This window comes from Zootermopsis nevadensis, unplaced genomic scaffold, assembly GCF_977971745.1.
Source record: "Zootermopsis nevadensis isolate Lab colony 2312 unplaced genomic scaffold, Znev_1.0 Znev_ptg000030l, whole genome shotgun sequence".
Classification (NCBI taxonomy): Eukaryota; Metazoa; Arthropoda; class Insecta; order Blattodea; family Termopsidae; genus Zootermopsis; species Zootermopsis nevadensis.
This window is the reverse complement of record NW_028259162.1, coordinates 21,342,820-21,358,047: the sequence shown is the minus strand read 5'-3', so window position 1 is coordinate 21,358,047 and position 15,228 is coordinate 21,342,820. Positions and strand designations below refer to the sequence as shown.

Below are 15,228 nucleotides of genomic sequence, written 5' to 3'. Positions count from 1 at the left end.
GGGAATTTTGTCCAAGAAATTTGTTAGGAATCTTAAATTGTTGTTATTAATAAGCATCAATGTTTAGAAATTTGGAAATGGTGGTAGAAAATTGAAAAACTCCGACTCGTTCGAGACTTTGTGATGACCCGTTGAATGTTGTGATTGTAATGAAACACGAGTTGTCTTCCACGCAGAATTCCGCTGAGCGTTGTGTTATTTTTTTAATCTAGGCCCATCCATTCGGATAACAAGGGCTACAAACTTCTGACTAAGATGGGCTGGAGCGAAGGACAGGCGCTTGGCAAGGGTGAAGACGGACGCGTCGAGCCGGTGAGTTACCGCACGGTCGCCGTTTCTGTCGGCGTCGTGCGTTTGGAATTACCTTTTAATTCTCAGTTCTTTGGCTGGTCCCGAGTTCAGAAATTTCATGAGCTTTGATTTCTGTAATCTTTAAATTTTCCAAAGTTTTTTCAGAGTTTTCTGTCGTAAGAAACCGTATTTTTTACACGTGGTTTCGTTGCTCTTGCCATATTTGAGTGCATGATTGTCGTCGTCGCTTTGACATCGCCTTCCATAAGTTCGGTATCTATTAAAGGAGTGGCAGAGCGTCTCTGCTCTATGGACGAGTCAGCACGTGCTGCAGAGGCATTTTAAAAGAATTTTTATAAATCAGATGAGACATCTTGAAAGCGATCTTCTTCAGCACGTGCTGACTCGTCCCACCATTTCTGTCAGTGCTGAACCACCCCTGAGCAGAGGACACAGACGGACTACGTACTACCCCTTTACGCTCTCATGGCGACAGCTCTGCAGCAGAAGCAGAGTGTTCATGTTAACCGTGTTAGCCCGGCTAACACTTTAGAAGCCATAAGATGAAAAGTCACTGAGATGACGCTTGTCTCGGTCGCTGCAGGTCTTATTGGCCATTTGTGAGTGTAGGCTTGAGGGGAAGAGCGAGCGAGTGATGTTCCGATCTGTCGCGTTAGCCACTCATTGAATGTTAACACACTTCACTTGCTTGCATCTTGGTTTTCTGCGCAGCGTGTGATTGTGCATCATGGAAGATGAAGTCTGTGACTGCATTCTAGAGCAGGGGTTTTTAAACTGTAGGTCGCGCCTCGTGGGGGACACGAAATGTTAATTTTTGGGTGTGAAGTCCATTCGAAAAATTATCTGTTTGTCATCCTGTAATAAATAATTTCTCTGTAACTTTGCTCTCGTTGTGACGTTTTAGTCCAATCTCCGCCAGTCTCCGCGGTATGGACCAGTTCTGCAGTAACCTTGTTCCAGAAGTTGCCACCTACCCCTCCCCAAAAAAGTCAGGGCCGCGTCCCTACAGAAAGTCGTCTCATCCAGCGTCGGTGAGTCGAGCATCGGAGCGACGTTTTCTGAAAGGCTAGTAGCGTCGCTTCGTCGTTCCTTCGTACGTCTGATCGTCGTCGCCCCCCCCCCCCCCCCCCCAGGGTTGCTCGTTAGTGCGAGCGTTAGATTTAGATTCCTTCTTCTTGTTTGTTTTTTGTTGTAATTTTTAATAAATTCTTCGCCGTGGACAAATGAGTTCTTCGCGACACGTGGAAATGAAGTGCCAGTGGACACGCGACGCCAGAAAGCGTCTCTGTCGCTGTCCCAACAGCAGGCAGCGTTGAAGAATCAGACATTAGTGTTAGAAGTGCATTTTATCGGAGGGAAAGACAGAATCCATCTCGTACGTGGATTTATTCCACTGTCGACGGCGATCGGCTCTCACAGTGTTCGATTTTTCTCTCAGATGTTGGCAAATGACAGTTTCGAGTCTGTTATAGTTAAGACACGTGAGGCTACAGAGCCGATTTTGCTTGTAAAGAAGGAAAAATTGTTGCCAATTTCACGAATGTTGCTTAACTTTGTTAATATTTAGCTCAGATTTTCATAGCTTTCTTATACGATGTAAAAATTCCATCGCCAACATTCTTATTTGGTTGACACTTCTGATAAGGTCATGCTCCGCCACTGCTTAACATGCGCAGTGGCGTATGATGAGTCACTGTTTGGTTTAGGGCTGTGGGTGTCCGCCGGTTTGCGGGGCGCAGGGAAGACGTCAGCTTGCAGGGAGAAACACCGCGCCACTGATGAAAACTGCGCGAGGCCTCTGTCGAGTTATCGTTTCCTTTTTACAAGTCCGAAGTAAAATCTGAGAACGAGAACTTTGTTGGAAATAAACCCAAGTATTATCTCGTCTGCATTCATGAATAAAACATTTGGCTTAGATGTATTCAGTTTTGAATATCATTTTTGTGCGTATTCCAGGGTTTTTTATTGGGGAATCCAAGAAAAATAAAGAAATGTTCCCTGGAACGAAACGAAAATTCGAAACGCTTCGAATCTGTCGCGTTCAGGGCTGGGGTCAAGCGTCAGTGGACAGTACGAGATGACCTCTAAGGCGTCTGCCTCATTCCTTCGTGTATTTTCGTTGTCTTCGTGAACAGTTAGAAATTGGAACACGTGGCAGACTCCAAGTCGTTCCATCCCCACGATTCTAATTGGCATATAAAATGTAGTACCATCTCCTGTCTGCGAGATTTCTGCACGGCAAGACTTTTTTTTTTAAATTTTTCCCTGTCCGTCCGAGGAACATTGGCCGAAACCCGACTCCCTTTTATTCCAGCCCGAATGAAGCCCGATCTGCCGTAAATATCACACGATTAAAATACGTTTTTAATGTATAATTCCAGTTTTCCTTGAAAGATATTTTTATCGACGCTATAAGAAAATCTGACGTTATTTTGGCGTCTGAGGAACGGTAAAAATATTTTGGATGCCAAGTTTTTAAGTTGTTGTTCTTCGAACTATTTCTGGGAAGGGGCAGCTACGAAAATCCCCGAGAAAATCAAGTCGGTGGGATTTGTTTCCCGTGAGCCCGGCGTCCGGTGATCGCAGCTACGAATACATTTTTCTTCGCGGAAAGAGAATGCTCTGAGACAGGCCGAAATATTTAAAATTACGGCCCGGACCGGAATATTGTCTGTGGACCTCCAGTGTCTGCCGCGAAACCCAGGTTCCAGCAAGAACGTAATCTACCTGTCTCGAGTACTAAGTTCAGAGTGTGTACAGGAATGTCTCCATCTCGAGGTTGGATCAGCTGAAACGTGTCGGAATCTCGGGGAAGAGGAATGTCTTCATTTAGGTTGTCCGTAATTTTCCTCCGTTGTTCCAGGCGAATGACCGCATTTCCCCACATTCTTTACCTTTGTAGCTCGTGATCGTCCACGTGGCATTCGATCGCTGTAGTTGATTGATCGTCGTTGGGTAACCGCCGCGGATGTGTGCCGTCAGACGCCGTGCGCCACGTAAATGCGAATAAGGGTCTATTTATATAGGAACGTAAAGGTAACGACACGAGCACGACACGAGCCCTTGCCGATTTTTCAGAAAATATTATTCAACGTTTTTCAATGGAACTGTTTATGTTGAATCCGAGCTCGTCCGTTCCACGAACGACTCTCGCCCGACTTACGTCTCCAACGATATTTTTCCTAAACAGTTCCAACGAAAAACGTTGAATAATATTTTCTGAAAAATCGGCAAGGGCTCGTGTCGTGCTCGTGTCGTTACCTTTACGTTCCTATATAAATAGACCTTAACATAAATAATTTTTCCCTGAAATTGGGCGAAAAGGGGCGAGAACCCCTGGCGTAATGTTTACGTCTTTTATATGGCCTCGGTCGTTCAGTAACAGATTTAAAATACGAAGAGATGCAAGCATCGTGTTTCTGCTCAGAAGCATCTTTGCGCATGCGCAGACGCCAGCATGTGATGACGTCACTCGCAGAACTCGCAATTACAAGAAAGGGAATTGATGCTACAATCGGCAGGACCATTTTATTTCCATATCTTGATTTCTTTATTTCCGGCGCCACCAGAACAAATCTTTGTTACGCAGATATACGAGGCGTTTGTTACGAACGGTAAGGCGACAACTGTTTCTGTTTTCTCAGTTGCCTTCGGACATCAAAACGTTACGTCCTAATTGTTAGGTCACGTGTGTACCTACGTCAGATTGTCAGCTTTGAACAAGAAGTTGTCTTAGGCGTGAATGTAGTTAAATGGCTGAATTCAAAGCAAGCAATTACTTTCGTATGTTAAGTAAGCTTTATAATTTATATCATATTACAAGTACTTTAAGTCGGTTCCATGTCACTTAAGCTACCACCTGTTTACCTGTATGTCATTTCACCTACGTTTCGTTTATAATAGTACATTTAATCTACTACAATTCGCACTTGTACTAGTTTCCACCTTCATGATAGAACATTTAGGTAAGAGTCGAAAGATTCCTTTCGTCACGTTTCTGTAGACTAGGCACGAATGCTATTGGGACGTTGGAAATACGAGGATGACTGTCGAGGTTCCTAAAATAGATGGTAGATGGCAGTAGACTGTCGAGGTTCCTAAAAAAAATGGTAGATGGCAGTAACAGTCTTAGCGCGGACAAGCACAGTAGCAAATGTGTATGAGGTCGTATGCTTACTATGATTTATAGGTTATATTTTATTACCTATAAATCTACGTGAAATCCTGATCTTGCACAGTAATGATCAGAGTCACGTGTTTATACTAAATCAGTTGCAAATTTTGTTGTTCCACACGGAGATTTTCTTGTGCGGTACGAATATACGAACTGGATCACCAGTCTAATTCAACGGAGAACTAAAGAATTTCCTTATCCAAAGGTAATTTGATAGCAAATTAACGCGCCACACGTGACTTGGTGTCCTAATTATCCTTCATTGTTTAAAAGTCCGTGGACGAATAAGAAACATCCTGACTGCGTCTTGGACCCTGAGCAAAACTAAAGCGGGTCCCTCCCTGTTCTGGACGAGGCTGGGTCCCGGAATCGGCGCTTCTTCTAAGTTTTCTCACACTCCCAAGGAAGAAATTAAGAGATCAGCTTCGTAAATCAGAGATCCACGCATTTGTCGCTGCAAGAGGTCTAGGGTGTCATCTGACTGTGGAGCCCAGAAGCTTCGTCATAGATTCTGGTACGACACGATTAAATCTTTTCCGCTGAAATTGAATTCGTGGATGCGTAAGTAAGTTCTTGTGCCTGGCTGGAATGCGAAGAAGGTCTTGAGCTGTAAAATAAAGCTTGCTGTCAGAAGTGAATGGGCTTCTTTTCAGTTTTTAAGAGGGAATTTCAAGTTATGTCCCGAATAAAGGCGCTTGTCACCTTGATTTTTCAACAGTCTCGTAAAGACTTAACTTTTGTGCCCCCCCCCCCCCCCAGACTTTGAGTGGTACACGCATTTTGCTTAGAACGGGATCGGACGACACTTTTAAATTTCAAACGTAAAATTTTACCCTTTACCTTGGCTGTAAGATAGGGAATAAGCCGATTCCTGATCACCTCGTACGTGTTTAATTATGAATTATTTTTTATTATTTAGTGTTCTGTCTGACGACAGGTCCATATGAACAGGATCCTTCCATCCTTTTCTCGGACTGGGACCTGTTCATATACGTTCTTGGCAGATGATCCAGAAGTGGTTTGCCATTGCCTTCTTCTGTGTGTGAATGGAGTAATTGTTGGGATGCCACGGAGGCAAACTCCGTGTTGCCTAGACCACGGCCTTGCCCAACACAAGTTATAAATTCGGGCACCGCCGGGAATCGAACCCGAGACCCCAGGATTACAAGGCCAGCGTTCTAACCGCTAGACCACCGTGGCGGGTAATTATGAATGCATCTCGCCAGACGTCTGTCGCTGTCAGGATTATATAAAGTCAGCCGGAAGACCATTCAAAGGATAACATTTGCCTATTTTTAAGGCATTGCTGCAAGCTCTAGACATTCGGTACAGTACCAAGGCCTCAGGAAACGAGGAGTAGTTGATGATAACGTAAGAGACGTGAAATTTAACGACGAAAATCACCGTGGTATGCTGACGGAAAATCTATACATTTCTATCCTCGAGTAAGGAGGACCCAAGTTCAATTTGGCTTTTGGCTTTTGTTATACCAAATTAAAGGAAACAGTTTTAGTGCCGAGATGTCTGGTCGTCTCTGATGTGACGCTGGACTGTGTTAAGATAAAAGAATCGCGTTAGATGACGGTGTGGAGGAGGTACAGATTGTCCTCACCGAGATCGACTCGAAGCGCAGGCTGTGAAATTATCTTAAAACAGCCCTAGAGCATTTGCGCCCTGCAACCTACGTCACACAACTGCAGTCCGTCTTTGAAATGACGATCCAGCGTCGTTCGTCGTGTTCACTGTTCTGTAGACCACCTCAGCTTGTAATGACAGGCATTATTAACCCACCCTGCTTATGGACAGACAGACAGACAGACAGACAGAGATAACGCGTATTGAGATCGTCACAATACACGTAGACGCGTTCCGTCAGATTTATTTATCTGCGTCTGGCTCTAAAGAATATGAGCACAATAACAGCCCCTAATCCAGTTTACAAAAGAACGAGTCATCTGCATTTTAAGCCGACGGGACCTGCCCTGCGTGTAGGCTGCTCACCGGTAGACGTGTCTCGGCAGCTTTCACTCACCCACGCATTCGCCTGCATGTAAAATAATTTGCCCATATCTCGCGTCCGTCTGCAAGCTGTCACTAATAAATTCTTAGAAAATGTTGCTCTAGTTCAATAGCACAGAAATTACGAGCCCATTTACCCAGTGCGTTTTCCAGATAATGTAGCAGTGAAATGCTTCGTGCAGATTCAAAACGCAGCTCTCCAAGTCGCGTTTTGCTACCGACCACAGTTTTCTGACCTTTCGTGTTTTGGAAAAGTTCGTTCGCTTTCTAATTCTCGTGTACTGTTCGCGACTGCAATCTTGAGACTTGCGGGGGTGAGGAAGTGGGGTGAAGGCGGAAGGAGCGTCTGCCTTTAACGCTTCGGACTTCCTGCATTCCTTGCGAGTCTCAAGATTACAGTCGCGAACTATACGAGGTGCGATCGGAAAGTTTCAAGACTGTGTCAATAGAGGGCGAACCGGATGTAGTACGAGCTTCTGCCGCTAGGGGGTGCGGCCTACATTCATAGTGAATCAGTGTGCCAGCCGGCATCATCGAATTAGCATTTCTTTCTTAGTTACGGGCGTTTTGGTAGTGCATTACACCGACCCTCCTGCAATTTCGGAATGGCGTGTGCATCAAATTTTGCCAAAGACTCGCCAAAACGGCTACGGAAACCTATGAAATGCTAAAGAAAGCATTTGGGGAGTCCGCAATGGGTCGTGCACAAACTTTTGTGTGGCATTCACGTTTTAAAAATGGCCGAACCTCTGTCGATGATGACGAGCGTTCTGGACGACCATCTTCGAGCACAACGCCCGAAAATGTTACGAAGATCGACGTCGTACCATCAACGACTTGTGCGACATTGTTGGGATAGGCTATGGGACCTGTCAGCTCATTCTAAAGGAAGAACTCCACATGCGACGCATCATGACAACGCGCCAGCGCACACCGCCCTCAAAGTTCGGCAGTTTTTGGCCTCAAACACCACGGCCGTCATCCCGCACCCTCCTTATTCGCCGTGTGACTTCTTCCTCTTCCCAAAGATGAAAATTCAGCTAAAGGGAAGGAGATTTGAGACGATAGAAGAGATTCAGGCAGAATCGCAGATGGTGCTTGACAGGCTGACAAAGAAAGATTTCCAGGGATGCTTCCAGGCTTGGCAGCGGCGCTGGGATCGTTGTGTTCACTCCCAGGGGAACTACTTCGACGGTGATGGATGAATTTAATACCTGAGATATGTGTACGGGGTTTTTATACGCGCAGTCTGGAAACCTTTCGATCGCACCTCGTATGTCGTGGCAGTTGGGTTGTACCACATTTACGCAACTCTCACACGAAGCCTGCAGTATTTTTTTTGCAATCAGCGAATTCTTATTGAAATTCCGTGTTAAATTAAATAAGCAGTTTATTTTTATTCTTTTCCTCAATTAATACATGCGGATCAGCATTCTTCTACATGTAAGTCCCCTTTTCTGATGTATCGCAGTCTTTACGCCAAGCGCACTCCAGTTTGAGGGTCTTTAAATTCATGCGAAATTTTCGAAAGTTCAAACTTCATAGGTTTCATCCCGTTTCCTCTACCATTCATCATGATGAATATTTTCACTTTTCTGTCGTCTCCAGTATTGTCGATATTAAAATAGTATCGATACGTGGTACAGTTTCGTTAAATCTTTTGACATATTCGCGTCCTAACGCTTATTGCAGGTACTCGTAGGTCCTGCTGAGCTACCGGCGTCAATTTTTGGTTAGGTAGCTGGCAAAGTTCATAATCGCTTGGCTGTTCGAGAAATTTCCTGTTATTAAGAATGGACGCGCTGACCAGTCCTCGTGTTTTATTTACTCTGTATCACTCTTCATATTAATTAACCCTTCCATCAACGCCTTGGTCTCTTTCCTCGGAGGTTGCATATATTTCTCTTCTCTTTTATCGTGAATATTACGAAGGTTGACTTTTTTGCACGAGACATCGGATTGACCAAACTATTATAAGATATCGTCCCTCTCCAATGGCACATTGCGCCTTCGCCGCGGCAAGGCTCTGATGTCAGCGGCGTAGAAAGAAGTGGGTTGACTGCGTAGCCGATACGGGATACCTCGTGTGAATTCGCCGTCTGCCATGAATTTCTGCTCCTTCATTGGTTCAACAAGTGATAATCACTAGGGGCTGCATCTGGACTGTAAGGAATTTGATCACGATTCCGCAGATTGAGATCGCTGACGTCATCGTTCGTCGAAATTTCCGTATGAGGACGTGCGTTGTCATGCACCAGGATGATTGACCCCCTCTGACAGTTTCTCGGGCCTCTCCTTGCGAATTCCTGCGTGCGCTTCGTTGAGAAGCAATTTGCTGTAATATTGAGCATTAATTGTTGCATGAGGTGGCAGAGAATCTAGACTATTCGCCCCATCTGAATACCAAAGACACTTGGATCGACCTTGCGAGCTCAAGACACGATTTTTGGGTCGTAGGGACCTTTGTGGACCTCTGTCACTCTGGAGTGACAAGTTACTCTTTGCTGCAGAAGTGGATTTCTCTCCAGTTCAGTCCGGGTCAGATGGTCGGCAGACACAGGAACACGTTGTGCCTTCTTCAGGACCCTCGAACAGTAGACGCTGCCCTTCCAACATCTGCGCCCGCTCTGGATGCGACGTCACGCGGTGCATTGCAGTTCGCCTGTTTACCAAAATCAGGTCCTCGACGAGACGGTTCAGAAAATCGTGGACACTTGCGCGTGACTGGGGGACTTCGCCCGGTCTCACTTTGTCTGACACCGCTGTTCTCGACTTTAGAGTGACAGGGTCTGACGCCATCTTGTGCTGCTCCTAATGCGAAGACGCGAAGGTTGAGTCCGTGTATGTGGGAGTGAAAGCAGTGTTGCCACCATCTGCCACGAAGAGTATTTTGTCGTTGTGGTGTAGACGTCTTTTGTGTTTATTCGCCACAGCAATGTTACATAGTTGGGGGTCCTGATTAAAACATCTCATCGAGTTATTTTCGATTTCATCTCTCTTAGCCTTAAACAACTTCTCAAGTTCTTATTTCAGAAACACCTCCAGTCTGTTTTCGTACAGTGAGGGAATTGGTTCTGAATTCGTTTGGGAGAACGGGCAGAATCATAGTATATTTTAATATCCAAGCTTTCAGATAGGCGGCATTGCAGTAACCAAGTTTTAAGTTGAATTAGCTCAATATTATGTACACGTGATAAAGAATGGCAGATGGTTTTAGGATCAGCCAGCCGCAGGAGAAACGGTATATCCGGAGACATTCGGTCTGATACGAGGTGAGGAGTTTCTGCGAGGAGGCAGGATGCTGTGTCTTCGTGTTCAACTTGACGTTTACCCTCTTCTGTTGAAGTCAATAGGCCACGACTTGAATGCGGAGCCTTGGTGCTCATTGCCTCTCACTTCCCCCGACGATCTCCGCATTACGTAAGCTGCAGAGCCTGCGGGTTGCATCCACGGACTGTCCAAGTCCTCATTCCGACGGGCCGTCCCTGCTATATAGAAGCCTGCCGATAAAACATTGCCGTTAATGATGCTAGGTAGCAAAATGCTCTATTTTATAGGTTCTGCTACCATTAGGCAGCTTTAGAAAGTATTGTGAGTGACGTTTTCTTTGGAGTAACGTCGTGGTCGCGAGAGGACAGCAGAAGGTAAAGGAGGGAAGAGTGTGATGGACGAGGATCCTTTCGAAATCATTTCCCGTTGACTTCCAACGGGTATTTTGGTATTTCGAATTACAAATAAGTTGTGACGCGTTAGTAGACATACAGAATTCTTGTAGGAGAAAAATGGAGCCAAGGCAAATTGCGTATGAGTTGTGAGTGTGTCGACGTTCAGAACGTTTTAAGATGTCTGCTGTTTAACAGAGCATCGAGTAGTGTTAACAAGTTACAGAAGGAACGTGTACACCTTCTTCCTGTGGCTCTCTAGATGAACCAGCAGTATTTAGAAATGAATGAAGCAGAATTTGGTGATTTTAGTACGTCATTGAGTTAGCTCCGTCTTACAGGTGCTAGACACGAGCTAAATATTTCTAATCACCGCAGTTTTTAAACTTTCAGTCATACGGTGACATTATAAAATGTAGGCACAGCGTAAGAATTCGCTGTGTTAGTGCCACTAATGTCGTTTTTAAATAAAAAACGTGATGTTGCATTAGGAGAATGCTCTTGTACGAGTCGACTATTAAAATACGCGGAGTAGACGATTTTCGCTAAAGTCGCCCAAATGATTTTATCAAAGTCATTTGGGCCGTTCTCGCCTTGATGCACTCGCGCGGAGGGGCCGATTTTAATAGGCGCTGCGCGTACACGTGCGCGCCGTATTTCACATCCCTACCACCTGAGTTCGTTGTTGTCGTAAAACCGAAGACTAGTCTGTAGTGGACCACGTGTTTATGTGGCTAAATATATTTCTCTCGGACTTCATATCGTGTCTTTTAATATCCTTTGCCTAAGGAACCTTCAGGACCCTACATTAAAAGGCATCAGGCATGTACGAGGTGCGATCGGAAAGTTTCAAGACTGTGTCAATAGAGGGCGAACCGGATGTAGTACGAGCTTCTGCCGCTAGGGGGTGCGGCCTACATTCATAGTGAATCAGTGTGCCAGCCGGCATCATCGAATTAGCATCTGTTTCTTAGTTACGGGCGTTTTGGTAGTGCGTTACACCGACCCTCCTGCGATTTCGGAATGGCGTGTGCATCAAATTTTGCCAAAGACTCGCCAAAACGGCTACGGAAACGTATGAAATGCTAAAGCAAGCATTTGGGGAGTCCGCAATGGGTCGTGCACAAACTTTAGTGTGGCATTCACGTTTTAGAAATGGCCGAACCTCTGTCGATGATGACGAGCGTTCTGGACGACCATCTTCGAGCACAACGCCCGAAAATGTTACGAAGATCGACGTCGTACCATCAACGACTTGTGCGACATTGTTGGGATAGGCTATGGGACCTGTCAGCTCATTCTAAAGGAAGAACTCCACATGCGACGCATCATGACAACGCGCCAGCGCACACCGCCCTCAAAGTTCGGCAGTTTTTGGCCCCAAACACCATGGCCGTCATCCCGCACCCTCCTTATTCGCCGTGTGACTTCTTCCTCTTCCCAAAGATGAAAATTCAGCTAAAGGGAAGGAGATTTGAGACGATAGAAGAGATTCAGGCAGAATCGCAGATGGTGCTTGACAGGCTGACAAAGAAAGATTTCCAGGGATGCTTCCAGGCTTGGCAGCGGCGCTGGGATCGTTGTGTTCACTCCCAGGGGAACTACTTCGAGGGTGATGGATGAATTTAATACCTGAGATAAGTGTACGGGTTTTTATACGCGCAGTCTTGAAACTTTCCGATCGCACCTCGTAAGGTGCTTGGTGATTATCCGCTAATTCTAAACGTACTGACAGAAAATGTTTCTTATTATTCTTATTATTCATTGCATCGCCGGATAGGCGTTACTTAGTGCCAGCGTCACTCGCTTCCGTTTTGTAGAGACAGAGAATGGACGAAATTTATGACATTTGTATTTTTTTCCTTTTTTAGTTGGTACCTTTGACTAAAACGAAATAAAGCTGATTGAATGTGGTTACTTTTTATTACCTTACTGATAGCGAAGATGTTCCAGTGGGTAATACATCGGTATTTTTTAATTCGTCTCACTGTCGTTGGGTGGCTCTGACCTTTTCCATTTATAACATTATTATGCCGCTCGAAATACCGCCACTGTCGTATTTCGCCTCTGAAAGCCTCGGAAGACTAAGAAATTTCTCAATAAAACGCCAGCCGCCACCAGCCAACAAATGTGCCGTTAAAATCATCAAAATCAATTCCTATAAATCGCAGTGATGTTTTGTTTCATCCGGTCTTAGAGACGACTCCTGAGAATGGAGATGGCTGTCTTGTGGGTTGTTGCGCCTTTTAGAAGTTTATCGACGTTTCAGAGGTCCCTGCTGCCTCCATCATCAGACTAGACGACGCAAGAACCCACGACACGGCCGTCTTCATACTGACCGCCGTGAAAACCTCATATTATTCCGCCTGCCAACTGTTCTACGGTGTCAGATGAAACCTAATCGGGTTGGAGACCGCCAAGGCTAATGTGTCTCCTGAAGAAGGAAGTTGGGCTGTTATGAATGGCGACGTTCCTCTTCCAGTCATAGTAAATGAAGCTGCTACAGGGTGAGGCGTTTGTCTGTGAAAGGGAACATAACCAAGAATTAGGTTTCTCGCAGCAGCAGTTACATTCAATGAATTCCAGTGGAACGGAGTTTCGTGTCTGGCGGCGCCAGAGGATCCAAGGTGTAATGAAAGTTTTTCCAACGCATTTTCTACCAGCGACTAACAGTCATCAAGACTGGTCACAACAGAGTGAGGAAGTTAAGCACACATATGGCAGCGTTCTGTCTCGGTCATGGGTTAAATGTTGCTGAAGAAAAGACGCGCGTGCCCTTAAAGAACAACGTCCTTGTCGAATCCGGCGAAATTTTGTCAGCTACTTCTCTCTTGTGTGGGTTAAACCCCATCCTCCAGTTGGCGCTATACTCGAGACCTTGTGACTGAGGAAAAATAAGTGTAAAGAGAGCAGAACTTGAAGGCCCCGAAGAAGCTTAATTTGTATGAGGAAAATGATTGCCCAACAGATGGACCTGTTAAAATAAAAACAAAACTTTTTGACTTTTGTACTGAAATACTAGCGTGCCCTTTTCTCGAAAAGGTACACTCCTCAATACTGTCTTTTCTTCAACCCTCAACGCCTTCAATACATTACTTAGCACCCAAATGCATTAATGAATACAAATGCACCGGAGGATAAACCATTTCAATGTACCGCCACCTCCGCTTTAACGCCAGATATTGGCGTTGGACAGAGGGTGGCGCTCAAACGGGGGTTGAGTGTATTTTTGCCATTTTTGATTCTGCGACGGACCTTTAGGTGATCTAGTTATCCCAGGACTGAGGTGTCATCTCTCCATTCACTTTCCATGCGTTTTGCAATCATTTACGACAGTCGTGCGTGTTTTAATAGGCATTCCGTGTAAAGCGGTTTGTGTCTCTCTCGTATGGTTCTTTATACGCCTTAATTTTTCATACGGAAAGAACAAGATATTGTCTTACAGAATCGTGACAGTGTATTAATCGATTCACATGAAGATCTAAGATTTCGCTATAAATTATACGAAAGCTCTTGCACTGCAAGAAGGACATGAATGTAATAATGATAATGATTATAAAATTGCCTTCGCTGCGGGCGAGTGCAGCTCCCACATACAACCCTGACCTTCGCGGTGCTGTGTACTTTGTCTATGGAATGACGAATCCAGACGGGACGAGGCCTTGTCTAGCGCAGCCGACACGAACTGCTGGAGGCATTTAATTCAGTTGCGCAGAAGCCATTATATATTCAGGTTCTCGCGAAGGAAGTTCCTCCTACAGTGCAGCAGTGGACCGCGGGGAGAGGGGGGGCTGATCCCTGTAGGCAGTTATGAATCTTACTTAACTGTACGGAGACGGAAAGACCTTATCGCCACAGAAGCTTAATGCAGTATCCCCTCATGTCTGAGTTAAACCTCACGACGCATTTCGCGGGGCAGGCGTCCCACCGACGTCAGTTTTGGTTTCAGTCGGAGCTCCGTGATTATTAAAAGTCGTCTGCATTTGTCGCTCGCAGCTTCAGCTGGGCTCATTTTCGTATTTTGTCGCATCTGTTGCTGTCGGCGTCTGTCTTTCGGTTAAGCCCAAAACGACGTCTCCTGAAGATCAATCTGTTCTTTCTGTTGTCAAATACGATCGCGCCTGACTGGGTTACGTGCCCTCGTTTGAGAAAACTGGTTAAGGCAAAGATGGGACGGGCTGAACAACAACTCTGCCGTCTCGAGAAGCATCTCCGTCGCATATCTTATCAGCTGGGCAGATCACTTTTCCAGAATGAAATTTAACCGCGGAATATTCATCCTGCGTTGTTCCAACTTAAAACTTGTTTTAGATACGTGTCCTGTGCCAGAGGACAGGCGTTGATGGTCTGTTTCAGGGCCCCTCAACCAACTTTTAAACAACGTAGAGCCCCGTTCGTCCCCCCCGCCCCCCGCCAATTAATTTCAAACCAGGACCACTGCGTTGAGCCGGTCGGCGGTGGTACCTCGTTCCTGCAGTTCTGTCTGCCCGAACTTTGATGTCTGGACACGCCAGAAGGTGGCAACCGTGCTCGTCGACAAGGGCACAGAGGACGTTGGAGTAGCCAGGTAGCAAACAGACCGACGAAAATATTTGCATTTCCTTTTGGCCCTCGTTCTTTATTCTGAAGATCATCGTCTGTGTTTTGGATTTTGTTTTTATTTGCTTTTTGCATAAAGTGAATACGCAATACGGTCCATATATTTCATCTTCCAACTCACTGAACACATTTCGATTAAATCAAGACCGTCGCTGGAAACGGAACAAATTAAATGAGATTTTAATTGAACACGTGAATCAGATACAGAGGAATGACATTGAACTCGTGTTTAATGTAGGCTTACGGTGTGACATAACGCACTTAACGTAAACGGCTTGCTATTCGAAATGGTCTCCTGAAATGTGTTTTTACAAGCGGGCTTGTTTTAAAACAGCGTGTGTTGAGTTCCGCAGTTCATCTCTTCTCTGCGATTTCTCATGATTCTCTAACCATAAATGCACCTAACGCCATGGTGTAGAGGCCTTATGGAGCTAGTCAGTTCGTCCCCACATTTGCTGTAAC

At 45.5% G+C, this 15,228-nt stretch overlaps 1 protein-coding gene across 2 annotated transcripts in view; it reads left to right on the top strand.

The window, feature by feature from the left end:
* Positions 1 to 15,228, top strand: part of LOC110838171 (angiogenic factor with G patch and FHA domains 1) — a 55,763-nt gene that overhangs the window by 14,521 nt on the left and 26,014 nt on the right. For both annotated transcript variants that reach the window (XM_022081113.2, XM_022081114.2), the window contains exon 8: positions 213 to 312. In XM_022081113.2, the coding sequence (XP_021936805.1) occupies positions 213 to 312 (100 nt within the window). The remainder of the gene's footprint in view (positions 1 to 212; positions 313 to 15,228) is intronic.